General features: G+C 33.3%; 2 protein-coding genes across 2 annotated transcripts in view; one reads left to right on the top strand and one right to left on the bottom strand.

Moving 5' to 3' along the window:
* Positions 1 to 20,199, top strand: part of LOC109544361 (protein Tob1) — a 159,704-nt gene that overhangs the window by 99,371 nt on the left and 40,134 nt on the right. The gene's annotated exons all lie outside the window — the stretch shown is intronic.
* LOC109544349 lies at positions 16,994 to 17,374 on the bottom strand. Its single transcript, XM_019914465.2, has one exon. It carries the CDS (start codon positions 17,372 to 17,374, stop codon positions 16,994 to 16,996), a length of 381 nt encoding a protein of 126 aa, XP_019770024.1.

Genomic DNA, 20,199 nt, shown 5'->3' with positions numbered 1-20,199 from the left:
AAAGTCCAGATAATGGACAAAATTAATACTCCAAATGCATGCCAAGGCTTAAAGCAGCAACAACGCTACACATAAAAACTGATAATGGTGGAAAAGTACACCGAAACGTATTTTGATTGATAAATAGAGACAATAAATGATTGAAACCCAGGAATGAATTTGATTTGGAATTACGTTTTATAAAATAGTTAAGTTGTTCACGGCCATCGTTTGGAAAAGTGCTGGTTTTCGAATTCTTCGTCGATCATCGCATAAAAAAAACGGTTCTCTGAAAATACTAGCCACCCATATTTTGGGATTGGATTAGGCATGGGAAAATCTGTGTTATATTTCACTTTTGTGTTGAAACCTCTCTAGGAGTCAGGATATTGAAACGGTACAATTACCAGCTAATCAGGTAGGTACTTCAAAAGAATGAGATCAGCAGGGAGCTATCGAGGCAGGCTTTATTCACTAAATATTCGGATAGCCACCTGTTCACCATCATTGTGTTAGTGGAAAAGTTGAATTTTAGGTTCTGGTTAATCTCAAGAACAAGAACATCTCCACTAACATATCAACACGAAAAACGCGAAGCGTGACGTAAGCGAACGCACAGTGCAATGAGATAATCAAAGGAAGTAGTTTCATTTGGGTTTAATAAAATAAAACGAGCATAAACACTTTTTAATATGGCATAATAAATTGTTAGTAGAGATGATGAAATCATAAACGTGGTTTATTTTAATTTGTTTTGGTTTTTCTATTGCAATAAAGGTGTTCACATGAAGGTCTGCTGATGGGCACGTGTACCGTAAATGACAGCGTCTGTTTATCACTGTTTTAAACATATGATAGGAGTCCTTTGATATTGAATTAGATGTACAGAGGGTCCGAAAATTGTCAGGCAATCCCCCGGATTAAGACTGAACACGTTGAAATAGCAAGAAGAAGTTGTGTGTACACCCTGGATGAAATTCAATCAAACAAGTTTTTCGTAATAAAGTGTGTATGTAATTATTAATTAAAGGCTTAATTATTGCACGTTGAGATAAGATGACTGGTTACTGTAGAATCTTAAATATATTTTACAAGGAAACAAGTCATTATAAATCAGGTTTTGCCTAATCCATATCCATGTCCAGCCTATTCCATCCATCGTCAAGTGAAGGCATCCCTTAACATCTGCCATTCTCCTCTGTTATTGGTTTTCCGTATCCAGTCGTGTCCTGTCATTATTTTTATTTTTATGTCATCCAACCATCTCGTTTGAGAGATCGAATATTCTTATTTAGTGCCCAGGTCTCTGCTCCATTAGTGAGGACCGGTAGAACATACTGGTTGAAAACTCTAGCTTTTATTGTATTTGGCTTGTCSGGCTTAAGAGATCTTGCATTCTCTTASCCATTAAGCATAGACTTAGMGTTTGCCGTTTATGAGGATACCCTTGTTCTGCCAGTTTAGCGCTCTGAACATGTACTCCATAGTCAATGTGAATTGTTTGGGAGAAATCGAATCTTTTTGTCTCACTCGACATTTTAACTTTATCTTATTTGTTTTTTCTCTCGTATTGTCATTATTTGTGATGTAGCCTTTTCATATACAGGGTCTCCCAAAATTAGGTGGCCAAACTGATCCAGTTTCTCAAAAATAATATWAATTTTKCAAATGAACATGTATCGAAAAATGCTCCCTAACAGAGCTACGACTTCTTGAAAAGGGGCCCAGTAGCAGGTTTTTTTTTRCAAATTATTTGTAAACAGTTGAACTTCAAAACTAAAATATTAGGTAAATTTTAGGAATTTTAGTAATTTTGATATGCTCAATTTAGACCAGAAATTAAAACTGTCAGAATTTCATCATAGACGTATCATTGGAGGGTCGAAGTACAAAAAAGCTTTTCTCTGAGTCTATAAATCAATCTATTTTCTACAAATTGTGGAAATCTGAAGGATTTTCTAGTACTCTTAATTTACTTCGCTAATACGCACCATTTTCCAACTAAATGACTTAAAAACATCACATTTTATAAACACATATTGGTATTAAAAACTATTAGTATGCTATGATATAAAAATGGCTTGTCAATTATGTGTGGCAGTTTTACATTTATTGTCATAATTAAGTGAGACCTTTTGATGCGTTTTTGTAAAATTAATTAAAAATGGAGCGTTTTTTCAACAATGAGTTAGCTGATATTCATTTAATTTACGGTTACTGCAATGGTAACGCACGAGCGTCTTTAGGAGAGTATCAATGGCGGTTTCCAACAAGACGATTGCCACTGGAAATTATTTGGCACTGCTCATAGGAATTTAAGGGATCAATGATCATTTAGACGCTCCCGAGGACAAGGACGATTTTTGGGGAACTATGCTTTAGACGGAGCGCTAAATAGAATTTCAAATAATCCTCAAATAGTATTAATACCGCTGGCAACTATTACCAATATCCCTAAATCTATTCTAAGCATTTTTGCTTTGGCAGTAGAGTTGCCTTTAGTAGAACTTTTGTTATTTTTGTTCTTATAATATTTATATCTGGATATTGTTCCATGTGCATATTATGTTCCTATATTTCTTCTTGTACAATCTCGGCATTTCTTATTTTTTGTCGTTTCATTTCCTCACCCTTTAATCTTTTGATCCCAGATCTTATCAGTTTCCTTTTTTTCTTTTTGTCTTAATTCTTGCTTTCGCCCTCAGCGTCCTATAATCACTCCCTATATTTATTGTCTTCAGTACTGAGGTGCCTTGGATTATATTTGTATCTTGTAGTATGTATCTCACAAATTATGTAGTCAATGTCGTTCTTTTCATCTCCTCGAAGATTCTGCCAAGTTCATCTTCGATGTGGTATTATATTTTATTATATAAAAGGTATCTTTCACTGATATAATCTACTAGCCTGTTTTCTCTGCTATTTCTTGCTACCGGTCCGAACAGAGCTATTTCTTGTTCGTTTAGGTTTTCTTGTTTTCCTACTTTCGCGTTGAAGTATCCCATAATTTTGCGTAATTCGTCTTATTTTTGTTCAGCGCTTCGTCTAGTACGTTTCAAAGTACTGAGTGTAATTAAACTAAATTTTGATTCGTAATATTTTAGATAAAAGCTGATTGAAGCATATCTGTTAAGTTTCTTGATTCTTTCACTTTGTAGCCCGATTCTCGACAGCCTAAACATTGCAACTGTACTGAAACATGGACTGATTATAAACAAATAATTACATGCAATAAAAAAAAATTGATTAAACGAAATATTCAGATGTTTTAAATAAGTGTGTCTAGATGAATGATGAATGCTATATGAAGATGGATTTCCAACGCTAACCACGACTGCAAACAATTGATGAAACAAGCTTGCAAAACGCTAATTGTTATTTAAAAGAAGACCTAAAACTACAGAAATAGTTTAAAATCCATCTCATATTATGGAGGTGAAAGCACAAAATTCTGTAAGTTTTCGAAACCCTGCACTTACCCTTGCAACTACCAAGAGTCTTACGAGAATCCAGGGCATTCAATCAGAAAGTTTTACTTTCAACATTGATTTTACATGGATGGCTTCAAAAGCGCAAAATATTCAACAAGTTACTATTTTTTCTTCGAGGAAAAACAAACAACAGAGGTATCCGATATTGATCCAACATACAAATGATTCCCTTAGACCATTTATTTAAAAAAAATCGTTTTTTTATTAAACTTTTTTGGGGATGTTCTGTTATTATTTTAATATGTTAAAAACATGTCGTGTGTGTATAACCAACAACGAATATTTTTACAAATGACTTATATTAGGACACATTGTAGTAAAATATACTTCCAGTGTGTTGAAGGAACTTCATCCAGTGTGTACACAACAACTTCTTGTTCTTTAAATATCTTTTTCTTAAAACCTGACAATTTTGCAATAATCAGTGCTGTCAACTTTTAATGCTTGCAAAAAATGTTTCAGAACATTTAATGAACCCAAAATTAAATAAGAGCTAAATTGTATGTTATTTGAGAAACAGAGCACTTTCTTTGCCGAAAAGAGAACTAACATGCTTGCAGTGTGAAAGGCACAGATCTAGATAATATTAAAATATATTATGATGCAACTCTCACTATTCAACATTAAAATGATGCTTACCTCACTCATGTTCTAGGGAGCATCTGATGTCTTTATTAGCATTTATCGTTTTTATATAAATCGATCTGTTAAACCACGTCCTCTTAAGCTAAAATGCTATAATATGCTGTAATTTGGAGGAGAATGATATATCATACGTTATCGCAACAATAATTGCATGTTTACCTGTAACGAAGTGCTTCACATTGTGATCACAGATAAGCTATCTACTGAGCTCTCCACTTATGAGCTCTATTGTAACGTGTTAACAATATTTTGCATAATCTATTAAAGTATCGCTAACTTGTTAGTTGTAAAATTTTTACTGAATCTAAATTAAGCTGAAATTGCAATTTGCAATATTTAGTGCGTTTCGAAATAACTTGTTTGTTTGTTCTGTATTAAATTGTTATTGTTGGTCTGACACCTAGACAAGACAAAACTTACGTTAAATATGATGGTCTTGAGTGTTACATTATTGGTTAGTGGTATTAACCTGCTTTGAAAGTTTATTTTTTAAGCTTTCAACTCGCATAATTTGAATACTCAATAACTTCATAAACAAATCTGCATACTAACCTGAAAGCAAAGAAAAAATTCTCTTCTTAAAGCAATACAAATGTTGGTTCTATTTTGTAAAAATTACTTTAAATTTACATTATTTATGCCATTCCCAAAAGCATGGATAAATTAGTTACGATTTACATTTCAAACGACTTGTTCTTATAGCGTTTTTTCAGGTGAGATAATAAGTTGCTCCAGTTTTTCGTAAATTTTCTTATATAGTAGACTAATTGCTATTATTTTAATATGTAATGTACACAGTTCTATTATAAAATATTTTAGTGTTTAAAATTTGAAATATTAAGGCAATTTTTAAATTTTTATTTATAACAAAATAACGTTTAAGAAATCGATTCTTTCAAACTACGTGGCAATTGTCAAAGCGATTAAATAGTAGTTTTTTATCAAAGTGGCAATAAATATTAGATATTAGTATGTTTTGCTTTTTCGAAAAATACTAATATTACAGAAAGACTTAAGCAGAAACAAAGTTTACAAGTGTTTAATAGAAAGACATGGCGCCGAAAAATAAATTAAAAAGGGAGAGGGTTTAACTTTTTTCGGCATTATTTAAAATACCTCGATTTAATTAAAACTGCTCTATACAATTCGGGGAGAAAAGTAACAGGGCATAATAGTAACCCCAACCTTAAGAAAGCCAGTTGTAATTTTACTTGTGCCCTTATGGGTCGAGTTGCGTAACCCCTAATCAGTTATAAACCGCTTACCACCTATCTTTGACAGAGATCACGTGCTGCTACAATTCACGTATTTTTATTTTGTAAAAGTATATATTTGCGTACGGATAAAAACCTAAAAACATATATTATTTTCTGTGAATTTTTTAAAACTCAACTGATATTATTCTTCTTCTTCTTCCGATGCTTTCTTCTGATTCTTCTTCTCATTGAACGTTTGCAACCACATTTTTTCTTTTTTCCAATACAAAGGATAATAATGTTTTTTTGACATTTTTCGAAAATGCATAAATACATTTTATGGAAAATGTATGGATCTGATAACAGAACAAATAAAATCCCTAAATTGCAAAGTGGATCGAAACACATTTCAATATAGCCCATGTCGACGCCGGGTATTTTTTAAGCAAAATATGGGGAGCAATAAGCTTTCCAGAATAAAGCAGGTTTCAAATGAGGGTTCATGTTGAAATGTTCTTGATCAGTTAAGAAAACATTCATATTTACACCCCTTGCTTATGTCGCGATAAACTCTATGTACACATTTTAATACCAATTTATTTTCCTAATGAAGTTACGGCACAAGCTACAGTTGCCTGAGAATTTTAGAAAACTAAAATTCTCGGTCGATGTAGTAATTGGTACATAATCTCATTTTCAATTTTCAGAAATAACCCTGGAAAACTGAAGCTATTTTATTCCAGTCATGCACCATTATTAGCATTAATAATGTGTTCTTGATAGTCATCACCCGTAAATTTATTTTCACATTTAGTGGCACACATTGAGAAAACCGCACTTTCCTTCGTGATGTGTTTCGTGGATTTGGCCTCGCCCAGTATGACGTAAACCCGATTTCCCAAAATAAAAATAAATTCTTATGACTGGATACGTATGCGTGAAAGCATTTAGAATTTGCGTAAATTTTTCCCGTGATATTTTTAGGCACGGCAATCGATCAAACCCGCTGAATGAAATTATTTCCATATTGCACGTTCTTAATGTTTTCGTGAAATTGGATTTTAATCTGGCATAAATTGGGGCTCTTGGCTTTAGACAAATTTAGTTTGTTTTGAGTTTGGAAAATATGATATTTGGGTAAAATTCAAAATATTGAAACGGGGAAACTCTTATTGATTTATTGTTATTATTATCGACTTATTAAAAAAAAACTAGTAAATTGCTAATTCTGCAAATATGCACAGTGAGCGCCAAGAGTTGCGAATCAATTGTGAAACACCTTCGAAATTTCTCTATTAAAAACAAAAATTATCGCGTCAAAATGTGGATATTGTGACATACATACAGGATACACTGTATAAAAATGTCTAAATTGCGCTCAGTCAGTAGGTTACACGAGTTTTTTTATATCGTTCGCAATTTTTGGGTTTGAAACATTCCAGTTAATGGCTCTATTTGTGAAAACAATTTTTAATAAGAACAGCCGAATTGTAACCAAACAATAATGCACAAATAAATATCCGCACTACTATTCACAGTAGCTCGATAGTTCTACACCTCGACACCCTAACTCACTACTCGATAACTAACTCTATGGCATTTCGCGCATGCCTTATGTACGCGTTTGGCAACACTCGAATATTCTGACTAAACTCGAACATTACCTATTCCAAATCCGTCGCCGGCTGTTTTCTAAAGTTTCTGAAACTGCCCTGATCGAATACGTTTTTGAGTATGATGTTTTTGTTTCTTTGGACTGCGACGCAATAAGTAATTTCTCCAGTGGGTATAATCAATTAAGTGCTATTAACTAACGCTTCAAATAATTAGGAATGGATAAATATCTGTAGCACAATTAATTACTTCGCATTGATTACGAGAGGCAAAATTTTCTGCACGAATGAATCCGTTTGAACATTTCCAATGTACCTCCTTATTTGAATAATTACTTAAACAACCGAATTTACCGGTTCACTGGTTAATTATTTACTTTATCATAGATAATTTCGGCTCCTAATATTTTTTGGTGTAGTATACAGAGTTGCAGTTTTCTGGAATTGAAGACTTATGGTTCACATACAGAATTGTACGGTTCGTACAATAGCAAGTATTTATAGAAAACGCATTAATTCTGCGGCGCAGTTTTTTGAGACTGCTCGATTCATTTTAAATACTACCCACGGAACGGCGTTATGGTTTATACCGGCAAAAGGAATCAAATCTGATATCCCTAATAAAAAGCTCTGTTCTGTGGAAAATTTATATTTTCAAGCTTTACTCTAGTAATATTCACATTTTTCTCCTGTATAAGTTCTTCGACACCTTCCGCTTCCTTGACAGCCAACAAAATACTTGTAAAACTTTCTGAAAGCATGAAAATTTTATAAAACTATCTATGAAACGTAAGCATTAATCATTAATAGAACCTATTTAAATTATTATTTTGAATACAGTATGCGAATTTAAATCGGATTCGGTACATATGGATTCTTCTGCTTAACGAATTGGGTGATGTAAGGCCAAAAATAAAAATTTGTTGGAGTCTCACTGCTCTGTAAATGAAAAGGATCCACAGAAATAAAATCAGCACTTTTTGGGATGTACGGATCTCCTTCGGAGCGGAATCTCCTTTTTTAGAAGGTACTGATTTTTTTCAGTTATTAAGGTTTCCATAATTGTGAGTCGTGATTTTACCAAAAGATAAAGCGTTTTTTAGTCCCTGATATTTTGGGAAAAACTAACCATTAAGTATTAGCACCAATTCAGTAAAAAGACCTTCTACACCTACTCACACTGATCTGTTGAATTATAGTCCATCGGGAATAAATAATGTATTAAAACTGATTTTAAATAAATTTCCATCCGTTTAAGTCAATTGATAAAGAAAACTCAACCGGAAATAATTTATCACGAATCAACGCGATTATTTATCCCAAATCAATCAGGTATCATTTAAACAGACGCGGTATAATTGAAATAACATTACTATTTATCGAGATGAAAACCGTTTATAGCAACAATCGAAGGTCTCTTACTTGCTCCTTATATCAATGTTCAATATGAATTGGTATCATGTTAGACGTTTGGTACGAATGTTCAATCAGGTTTAGTTCCACAAGATTAGTTACAAAATGATCTAAATGTTCTCTCAGTTAGATTTTGTTCAGTAATTTTGCCATTAAAGTCTAAATTCCGGTGGTTTATAGGCTTCCTTAAAAATTACAATACCTTTTTGGATCAACTTTCGTAGCTTCGAAAGCGAGATTTACGAAAGCCAATTTTGGCTTACACAACATCTCCAAAAGTACCATAAGTGCATCGAAAATAGATTTTTTATAATAATGTTAAATTCAGTTAGGTCTAATTTCAAACATCAACCGTGTGGAAACTTTAAGAGAATAAACTGCAGAGAGAAAACTATTGATTTTGCAAAAAATCATCAAATCAATGCCTTACACTATAATGAATTAGCTGGTAAGAAAAAAAATATCAATGCATTTGATATTTATCTTTAAGGTTTTTCAAAACTGATTAGTTGCGCCAGTTAAAGGATTTATTTCGAACAGCTAATGCATTTTGCGAACTTGAAATAGAAACCGACAAGGTTCTTGTACGGCGTTAAATATGGATTCACGAACTGAAACCGTGTACCTTGACCTGCATTGTTTATTTTCTACAAAACTAATTAATATCGATTGTATTTTATGCGGTTTCTCATTGAAATGGACATTGTATTTTTCTTCGCTGCCTCATCAATGTCACGAGACCGAAACAGTTAATATTAATAGAAACGTAATTAATATTAATAGATCGCAGAAAAATATATTGTTACCAGAATTGCCGTTTTAAACGGATGAGCATACGGGCCGATTTAAAATTTAAACCATTCCGTTTAAGAGAAGATTACGGTTTACCTGGATTCTGATTCTACCTGATATTCCCCTGTAGTTTRAGCACTTTGACTTCACTTTTTTTGTGCATTGGTATTATGATGCTTTCTTGCCACTTTATTGGCATTGTCCCCTCATTCCATATCAAAATAATTAGGTGGTATAATCGTCTGTATAACGAATCACCTCCGTACTTAAATAGTTCTGATGGTATGTTATCCGATTCAAGGGCCTTTGAGTTTTTCCATTTTTTTTCAATGGATGGTTCTTCACCAGGGAGATCTTTCGTGTGGTATGTATTTCCAGTTTGTTTTTCATCGGGTTCTATATTTAGCAGCTTTTCAAAGTAAAGTTTCTATGTTTACAACTGTTCGAGTTTGTTAATTATCACGTATCCATTAGCGCAACATCGGGACCGATCTGGGCTGATATCCTCGTTTTTTGTTTTTTGTTGCCCTATAGAACTCCCTGGAGGCTGGTTCAGACCTGTTTCTTTCGATCATCTGGTATTTTCGACGTCAATATTGTTGCTTTTGTCTTTTTTTGAACTTCCTGGTTTCTTTACAAGAGTTTTCAAGTGTATCGTGCTGAATCATGGCTTTTCTAAAAGATTTTCTTTCTTGCAATTTTCGTCGACACTTTTCATTAAACCTTGATTTAGTCGTTTTCTTTCTGGTTGCCCCGATGGTTTTTTCTGCTGCCTTTTTTATCGGTTGATCTATCACAATCCTTCAGCATCCAATGTGCAATTTACATTCTCAACGAGTTTCTGTTCTATTCTTGTTCGTATTTTTGTTGTTCTGGATTCTGTAGTTTCTCTATGTTCCATTTTGTGGTTTGGTTAGGTTTTTTTTCTTTCTGACTCGAGTATCTGATTTGTGGTTTGGCATGTACCAGAAAATAATCTGTATTTTCGTCTACTCCTGGGGTCCACCAAGAGATGGTCAATCTGGTCACGGGTCACTTGGTCGTTGGATACCCAGGTTTGTTTATGGATGTCCTTATGTGGGAACATTGTGGATTTTATCCGCATGTATATAACATAAGCACACATAAGAAATGTACCTCCACAAGGATTTAGTGCTGTCTCAAGTAGCGAGCCTAATTAAGAAAAGTTGAAAACCAACCGACAATAAAGACCTTACTATTACTGTTACTTTATAACAACTGAGTGGTTATGCTTCAATCCATGAGATCTAATATTGTAGCTCAATTGGAATATCGTTGTATGGAAGGGCTCGTCCGAGTATATTTCTGCTGTACAAACATATGCAAAGGCATTGATAATGTAAAATCATGTCGCTATTTCGCTGAAACAGCCAACGATCCTTTGAAAGTGTCATAATGCTCTTAGGCGGAGGATATGTAGCAAGGATTGATCCGGATTTTCGTAAACCACAAAAGGAGATTTTTTCCTTATTGTTGTGGAAAGTAGATTGATGCCGAAAATGCAGTTAGAAAATTTGTGCGTCAATTATTTCGTCATCTTTGGGCTCCGAATACAAAAAATTATAACTGACAAGGGACGTCAGTTTACATGATTTGAGTTTAAAGATCTCTGTGACCATTACAACATTGAACAACTTTGCTATGAAAAAATTGTCCCCAGGAGGTCCATCGAAAAGGACACACATTCGCTGGATTTAACAATTACGACTTCGGTTTATGTTTGCTCATAAAAATAGAACCCTGTAAATTAATTAAGTCAATGAGTACATGTGTTTACAAAACAATTTGATGATCATCATAGAACCAAATTCAAAATTTTTTGTGTGAGGAGAGGAAGTAACTGTTGAAACTTAAAAAAATAATTGATTGATTGGCCAATTCATGGACAAAGTCAAACTTCACAATGACTTTATAGTTGATCATTGTAACTAAATATGGAAACGAATATAGAGCGAAAGTTATCAAAAATCAATTCAAACATCATGAACCAACTCAATTTCACACGCCTGTGCTCCAAGCTCTTCAAGAAAATCAAGATGTTTCGATCCGAATTGGATCATTTGGATATCAAAGCGCAGTCTAGTGTTAGTTCATAACTGCAACAGCGTTCATCTCGAACCTGCAAAGTTCCGATAATTTATCATAGGCTTGTAGGCTTCCCACAAGGTAGTGGAAAAGGAAGTTTCAGGAAAATTTTAGATTTTAGACTTTGTGTGCCTGACTGGTAGTTTTGGTTTAGATGAAATGTTTTGAGAGAACTTGCAAATATTGGATAGAATTCAGAATTCATTAAATTCTTCGTTCCGTACGCCCTTATCGCATGTCCAACATTCAAATTCATAAAATGGAGCCTGCTCGAATACGCCAAAAGTTTGATCACCACTAAATCGCTCATATTGATTACTACGAAATTATTACGATTTTTGTTCTAAAGCGCAGTTTCCTTTTCAACCGTTTTAAGAGTGTCCGCTGTTTATACGAAATTCAAGTGCACAGCCGAACGTTTCAATATAAATATATAATACCTTCGTGCATCATATTTGTGCAACCACTATTGACAATGTTACTGCATCTAGCCGAGAAAAAATACCTGCAGTTATAACATAGCAACCGATGTGTGTATAATACTAATAATAATGATGCAAGTAGTAATTATTCAGCTGTTTCCATCGCAATATATTCCTATACCAACCGAACACACGTCGGTTAAAGTGATCAAATTATACATCAGTTTCAGTACATAAAGCCATTCACGTGTCTGAATTTTTGGACCTCAATGGTTCGCGTTAAATGTACCTATAAGAGCAATAATATAGAGATCATAATATTTAAAGGGATAGATCAAGCCGTGGATTGAGGACTGGTTCGGTTTCAACTGTGCGAAACTGAACAGTAACCATAATTCGTAAGAATAATATGAAGAAATCGACTATTGTTTGAACTTTTCTGTTCGTGCTTACGAGTGATGGAGACTTTGGTACATTCTTTACGATCAAAGCTCGTGTTATTTTCATTACTAGCAATATTTTTTACACTCGTGATTTTAAGATCGACTATCGGTGATCATGGTGATGTCTGCTTGGTTTATAGGTCACATGTTGCATAATACAAGGCTTAAAAGCGTAGATTGTGTTTCCAGTGGTTTCCAAGTAATGGAAAATGGTTTTTCTTGGCCAAGAATTATAATTATATTTTACACATATAGAGATGCCCGCCATTATTATAATGCCCATATTAATTAAAGCAAATTTATGCAATAGTTTGAACGAATATCCCTAGTTCGAATGAATTAAATAGTCGTAATTGAATTACACATTAAAGTACATCACAACATAGAATTTAGAAAACTATAATTTTAAATAAAAAAAGGCCAAAAATATTATTACCAATAAACAATGCAATATTCGGTGCACCTTTTGGATTTTCTACCAGCAATTGTTCACCTGAAGCACCGTCGTCGTGGAGCCAAAAGGTTCCACAATATATTTGGTCAATTCAGCTTCCGTGTGTTTTTTTAATTTTAGTTTAATACCGAAAGTTAGCATCTCAGATTGCATATTGTTCCGGGAACTTCAAACTAATAAAACTGAATCTTTTAATTCGAGCTATTCTATTCTATTCTAATTTGATCTCTGCGATAGTAAAAATTGGTTAAGCGCATTCCATTAAAGTCTATTGTCTGAAGTCTGAACTGGAGTTTTACAACTAGATGAGAAAGAAAATTTTTGTAATTTGACTATCAACACATTTCAGCTGTGCCTGAGATTCGATTAATAATCGAGCTTTGTTATTAAAATTGCTTTCTTTTAGAAAGTATTTCAGTTATTGGATAAAAGATTTATTAAACTAGAAAGTTAGCGGTTTTAAAATCTGTAAGGTTCTGAGATTTGCCTAACCATAAGTTATCATGTGTTAAAAAGTTTTTCCTCCTGGAGCTGTGGTTTCTTTAACGTGCTACAAGATCCGAAAGCAACTTCCAAAAGAGCTGCAAATCATCTGTACAGGGTTATTCAGAGTATACGACACGGAAGATTGCGGCTAAACTATTTAATTTGAACATAGTATTATTTTTCAGATAAATGGAGAACTGTTTTGGCTTTCTAAATTTAGAACTATTTTCTTATGTGCAGGGTGTCCCAATTGCAAAATTTATTTAAATTTGTATTTTTTGCTGTTGTATTTTTTTAAATAGAATTTTTTGGTTTAAATTCTTAGCACCCATTTCGAGTTTCTAATTCAAATTATACCTTGCTGCTTTCAATATATGCAGTTGTGTGACAAATTAATAAAAGATAGACTAAAAGATACAGGGTGTCTCAGAATTGTGTTTAAATAATTGCACGTTTTGACCGCTAGTAACTTGCTTAATTTAAATGGAACAGTATATACTTTATGACAAGAGCAGAAAAAAAATCTAATTTTCCATGAAATACTTGAAAGGTTTTCTATACCAAACTCCTGAGGTTTTAATTGATATCGCATATTTTCAGAATTGATGCGTTAAATATGGCATACTATTTAAAATAAAAGTAGAAATAAATCGAATATTATTATTTTATGAAACACTCAGCATTCCTAGCAGTAGGTACTATTACACTATTATACGAGAAAACGATACAGTGTGTCTCAAAATAGGTCTCAAGCAATAGCACCCTATATTTTATGCCAAGAGTAGATATAACAATTGCGTCAAATATGAAATGAAATTTTAAATAAAAGTCCAAATGAAATTGAATACTCCGGAAAAATCCGGGTGTGTCAAATCTGATAATGGCGGAGGACAGTTTTAACAACCGCTTCTTACAGCCCAGCGCTGTTGAAAATGAAGATTGAAAAATTCCCGTATCTCGTGATAAAAATGTGCTGGCTTCAAATCCATTTGAACCATATGGCTAATGTCTAACCGAGTATCTTCTAATAACATTGGATTGGTTAAAAAATCTAAAATCATTTCTCTATTCAAATTCAAAGAAAAAATAAGTACAAATTAATAAAATAGAAGAAAAATCAAATCAATTCGACCTGCTTTAGTGTACTTAAACTTTAGTTTTTATGTGTGTTTCGTAGAAAGACTATTAACAAAACAAGATTTCATAGAAACTATGAACTGGCAACTTCATAAAATATATTTATATCAGTATTTTAGACCTGTCAAATTGCGATAGGCGACTCGATAATTTATTAAATTTGATAATATCGGCATGAACCGTGAAATAATGCAATTTTTATGAAACGCTGAAGAATTAGGTATATGATACCTTTCTAGCATCTCATAGAAAAATAGAAAAGATAGAAAAGTAAATTTTCCATCTTTTCCTGTCATAAAATACAAGGAGTTCCATTTAAATTAAGCAAGTTATTACCGTTCAAAACGTGCAATTGTATCAACACAATGTTGGGACGTCCTCTGTGACGTAGTCAAATTTTTATTAACTTGGCATGGAACAGCATCTATTAGTAGCGATAGGGTAAATTGGATTGGAAATGCAAAATGAGTGTTGACAAATAAAATTGAAAAAAATGGTCATGGCAATTGGGTTGAATCTAGTAATTGGGACACCCTGTACTGCAGAAAATATTTCAAAATGTACCCCCGGCGGTTCTCCGGTTATTCATAAAATGATATTTTATAAAAATTCTTTAGTTTAGCCACAATCTTCCGTCTCGTATAATCAGAATGATCCTGTATATCTCACTGGAGAATGGCTTTGGTTCTTTATTTTTTCAGTAAATGTTGTTTTGAAAATTGGAACTGCTGTAAAATTGTTTGATTGCTTTTCTTCTCTTAATGTCCAACAACAACATACATTTGTAATTTTTGGCGTAAATTCATCTAGACTGTGCTGGGTTTAGATTAGCCTCTATTGAAGCCATTTATATATTCCAGTTATCCATTCCAGTTATCCATTTGGCACAAATTTACAATCGTTTTAAGGCAAAACGTGATATTGATAACGCCACTCAACTTCTGAGAAATCTGGCAAAACACCAGAAGGCCGTTGGGTAGAAATACTCCAAAGTATCTGCTGCCAAAGTATCATCCATAAACAAAGTGATGGCACATTTTAAGGCGGTTTGCATATCCCATCACCTTCCTCAATGACTACATATTTCTGATAGAGTAAAATGCAAAGGTCAAGACAAGAGATAATTACACTGTAGGCCTAGTGGCCTTTTACCAGTCCAAACAATAATTCTTATCAATATTTTGTTTTGCTGTCTGAAAAATTCCTGTCCATAATAATAGGTATTCTAGAACTTATTACAATAAATACCATGCGTTACAAGAAATTACTTGATTGAAAATTCTTTAAAGCCGCCACCAAAGGAAGATTGTCCAATAATCATCTAAAAAATATGTTATTTCAGCTTAAAACTGATGGGGGAAATGTGTTTAAATAGTACGTTGTTCTTAAGTCATTTATTCTGATTTATTTTCCTGACTGCGTGTACTTTGTTGTACTACGTTGTTCTTAAGTTCAAAAAGGGCAAATTAAACGCACATAGTATTTTCGAAAATTCGAGTTTGTACGATTAGTATGTCAGTTCAGTACTAGGTAAAACACACATCCTGTAATACAAAGTGAATGCCAAAATACATTATTAAAAGTTAAAGGTCGAATGTTCTGGAGAGTCAAATAGAATTGTTGAGTCAAACAATTTTTAAAGCGGTCCAAAATAAGTAATTCAGACGAAAATACATAATTTTGACAGAAGAGAGCCAATTTTGAATTGGAATGCAGGTCATTTTTTATTTACAGAATCACATTTATAGAAAAAAGTATTTAAAGTCCTGTCGCTAGCCAATAATCAAAAGGAATAGCATAATGGGTAAACATTTTTGTATTGCTTCCAAATTTGGCCGCCAAAAATTATTTTGGAGCACAGTTTAGCACTTAAGGTATAGCCAAATAATTTTAAAAAGTTATTAAACAAGTAACGTAGCATTTGAGCCTTAAACATTGCCAATAGTGATATTATTTCGTAAAACAATTTTCTGTTGGTAGTTTTTGAAATATCAGTTTCAAATTTTTTGAATATAATGGTTGGAGTATGGAAAAAATCTAATGGAAAAATTCGAACTAAATATGAAAATAAGTTTTCGTACATGTCTGAAATAGACTGACAGTTGAAAATCTAATTTTTCATTATTTTGTTTTAATATAAATTATTTTAAAGTGAGCCGAAATTTAATGCTAACATCAATATATTAGGTTGTGACATTTTATTTTGCTTTTAAGTTCAGCCTTCCCTGTATATGACCTAAAAGTTGCTTATATGTGTACGCGAATAACATGCATTTTCTAGAGCATTCTTCTTCTTCTCCTTCTTCTCAGCCTATGTTCATCCGCTCCTGAATGTAAGCTTCTGCCAATAATCTCCATCTTGGACACAGATTAAGTCATCTCACCATCGCTTTGGGGTCCTTCCCACGCTTCTCTTCGAAGTTCATGAACGCCAATCTATTACTATCTTTGTCCATTTGGAATGATCCTGTTTTGCCACTGACCTTCCCATTGCCACTTTTGCTTGCTGTGCCATTCGTTTGATAACATCGACAACCTTTGTTCTCCCCGAACCTCACAATTTATTTCGTGATCTCTCAAGCTTAACATGGCACACTCCATCGCTCTTTGTGTTATTCTGAGCTTATCTGCCCTTTTATCCGTGGGAGTTACAGTTTCCATACCATAAGGTGTTACTGGCAGAATCATATACGTTCCTTTTAAGATTAATCGGACTGCTCAGGGATTATAGAATGTTCCCAGTTTTCCGAATGCTGCCCAACTCAATCCTATCCTTCTAGATATTTCTGCTGCTTGATTCTGATGGTGTGGTCATACTAGACATATTCGTTAACAATTTCAAGAACCTTCCCTTCTATGCTGACTCTAACATCGTCATTGGTCATTATTTCTGTCTTCCCCAAATTCATTTTCAATCCAATCTGCTTTGATGCCACTTGTAGTTCTTCTAGCATAGACCTCAGCTCATCGGTGACACCACCAATAACCACGATATCATTGGCAAAACGCTGTTGTTTTAGGTAGACTCTATCTATATTGTTACCATTATTCTGCCATAGTAGATTCTTAAAAGTGTCTTCCATCCCTAAAGTAAATAGCTTTGGTGAAATGGTGTCTCCTTGACGTACCGCTCGCTCACCCCAGCTTGATTTGATCTGTCGACATGTTTTCATTAATGACGACTTGTATTGTAGCATTTTTATAGATACGTTCCATAAGTTTCCTGTTGATTCACATTTACATCCATCCTATTCCACCCATCGAGTGAAGGCCTCCCTTAACACCTGCAATAAGTTTCGTGTATCTCGAATATATTCTCGCATTGTCCATTGCTTTCAAGTTCGCCCAAGTTTCAACAGAGTTAAAAGTCTTTTCATAGTCGACGACTGCTAGGTTTTGTTATCCTCTATGCATTTCTCTATCAAACTCCGAACCATTTGCAGATGATCGATCGTACTGACCCCTTAGCTGAATCCCGCTGGTTCAACTGGTTGGTAAAAATATAGTTTATTTGTTGGGCGGCTCGGCAAAACTTTAGATATTATAACTATTTTAGACATTAAAATTAAAATATTTAGTTCTATGACCTCTGAAACTTTAAGCTTGACAACTAATATGAATTGCAATTATATTCAATTTATGGAAGGTATGAGATATACAAGCAATTTTCGAATTTAATTTCCTTTGTTTTATTTTTATCCCTTGTATCTTTTGCTTATATTTGTTATTTTGTTTTGGCTTATTCTTGTTCCCTTTTTTCCGATGCCTCAATTTGTCAAATCACCATATAGTCTTTATTTCTATTCCCATTCTTTGTTGTGGTCGTAGGCATTCATTTTGTACCTTTAACTTTGTGCTGTTCTTGCATTTGTTACTATTATTTTAGTAAATATTTGTTTAATGCCAACTTATTCCCAATATGTCTTATTTTCTTTTGAGTGTTTACATCTTATTGACGCCATATTTTCTTTCATTTATTCAATTAAAAATTTCTATAAAGGTTCAGGGAGACAATTCAAAAGGGGAACTCAGCAAGAAAATATGTTTTATGATGTTCTAAATGCCGGAAATGCTGACCGGTATAGTTCTTATAAATATATTGGTGATTCTACTAAAAGTACTAAAGATTTGCTTCAGTTGAGAAGAAATGCTCAACACATTTCTGGAGGTTTTATCACTACTTATATTCTTCTATTTTTATATCAGTGTTAATTTTTTGTTGGCTTCAAATTAGCTGCAATGGTAAAATTATTCTGCAGTTGGGAATTTAAGTTCAACTGCAGTTCAATGTGTGATGCATTGCCAGGTAAACTAAACTACTCAACAAAATGAACGTGACAGCCATATTTGGTCTAACTGTGGAAGTGGGTAAATTCTAATTGCTTCAAGCTATTCTGTTTCTCAATCAAACTAGTTTTTTTTGTAGTTAAGTGTGTATGTAATTGTTAATTAAAGCCAAGCTCTTTCGACAATTATGTCATCATCAGGGCCTCGTCACATCACTTACAAACATCCCCAAGAGCACCCAACAAAACTTGTCAAAAACTGGTTAAAGACTTGCTAAAACGCTCTAAAGTATATAAAAATATATATGACATACTTGCAAGAAACAGACTAAAGTTAAAATTGATTGAAACAAAAAACAATAAAAATAAAAGAACTTGACTGGTAGGCCCAGCGGTACGGCGACCAGTTTGATAAAGCCCTCTTGTCTCCTTGCTGTAATAATGCAGAAAGACCCCACTGCTTTTTGCTTCTGTTGGAAGTCATTGCTTTTGCTCGTCAATCTTTTGGTAAAAATTAAGCACCTCAGATAAATTTTCTTCATGGTAGGAAATAAAAAAAAATTAAAATTTCGGAAAATTGGGCATGTTTCTAATTAGACAAAAATGAGGTTTTTTGGATCTCAATACCAAAAGTGTAAAGAATAACGAAATAGCTCAAAACTATTTTTTTAATTTTTTGATCATATCTTGTATATGACCGATAACTTATCTGTTCTCGAATCGATTTTTACCATCTTGAGCTCAAGTTGAAGCTGAAACTTCATAGACAATCTAAGATGAAAATTCGATATACAGGGTTGCAGCAGAAATGACTCAAATCAGTATTGCCCGGAATCTGTAAATCTAGCAGACTTTCAACTAAAATGAAGATCAGTTTCAAATATTTCCTGTTTCTTGCAACCCAGTACATCGATTGTTTTTGCCAGTCCAACAATTACTTCAACTTCAACATGAGCCCTAGCTTTTGGAAATCGGTTCAAGGGAAATAAATGTATCACTGCAAAACCCAAACGTTTATCTTTTTGAGACCACTCTGTAAATAAACGAAATGGTCGAAAAACTTTTGCCAGATATACAGTTACATATTAATGCCTGGGACATTGTAGCAGAATTAAAAAAGTATATAAAAAGTTAATAATACGTCGGAACACAATATTTCTAAATAAATAAGATGTTTATTGACTCAAATACCGACTTTACAATTATGTGCTTATAAATTACTTAAATGTTAACTAATTGCACATTAGAGTCACTATGTGATGTTTATTTTCATTTGTTTTATGGAGTTTGTATTCGCGTCGTGTACGGTTTCGAGGAATCTACATAATAAAACTATAGTATTTAGTAGTCGATCATGAATGCTAATTTTGTATTACTAATTCTGGTTTTTGGTCCTTTCGATTATTTATCATGGGTTATGAATTAATAGAGTTCAACTAGAACAGGCTACTTGGAAATTTTTTCTTTGTTTTCGACATTTTTTTCACTTACGCTATCATCTTTTCTGGATATGTCAGCCGCAATTCGTAATAATTTACGTATAATTTTTACTACTTGTTACTAAACCTTTTTTAGTATTAAATATAATCGGCTCTTCACTATGTCTGTTGTTTCATGTTCGGAATATTTTAAAGGCCAATTTCGACTTAAATTACGCCTGGGCTAACTATGAAATCCCGAATTAAATTGAGGTTTTTTTTAAGTTCATTGCTACGAAAAGTCAAATTAATTACTGT

The sequence above is a fragment of the Dendroctonus ponderosae genome, unplaced genomic scaffold (genome assembly GCF_020466585.1).
Source record: "Dendroctonus ponderosae isolate FM_Combo_2020 unplaced genomic scaffold, Dpon_F_20191213v2 Dpon_F_20191213_5, whole genome shotgun sequence".
In the NCBI taxonomy this organism is placed as follows: Eukaryota; Metazoa; Arthropoda; class Insecta; order Coleoptera; family Curculionidae; genus Dendroctonus; species Dendroctonus ponderosae.
This window is presented reverse-complemented; position numbering and strand designations above follow the sequence as displayed.

What these genes read in the sequence shown, in the direction of transcription:
- LOC109544349 (XM_019914465.2), bottom strand. Translation starts at nt 17,374, where the DNA reads ATGCTACAATACAAGTCGTCATTAATGAAAACATGTCGACAGATCAAA.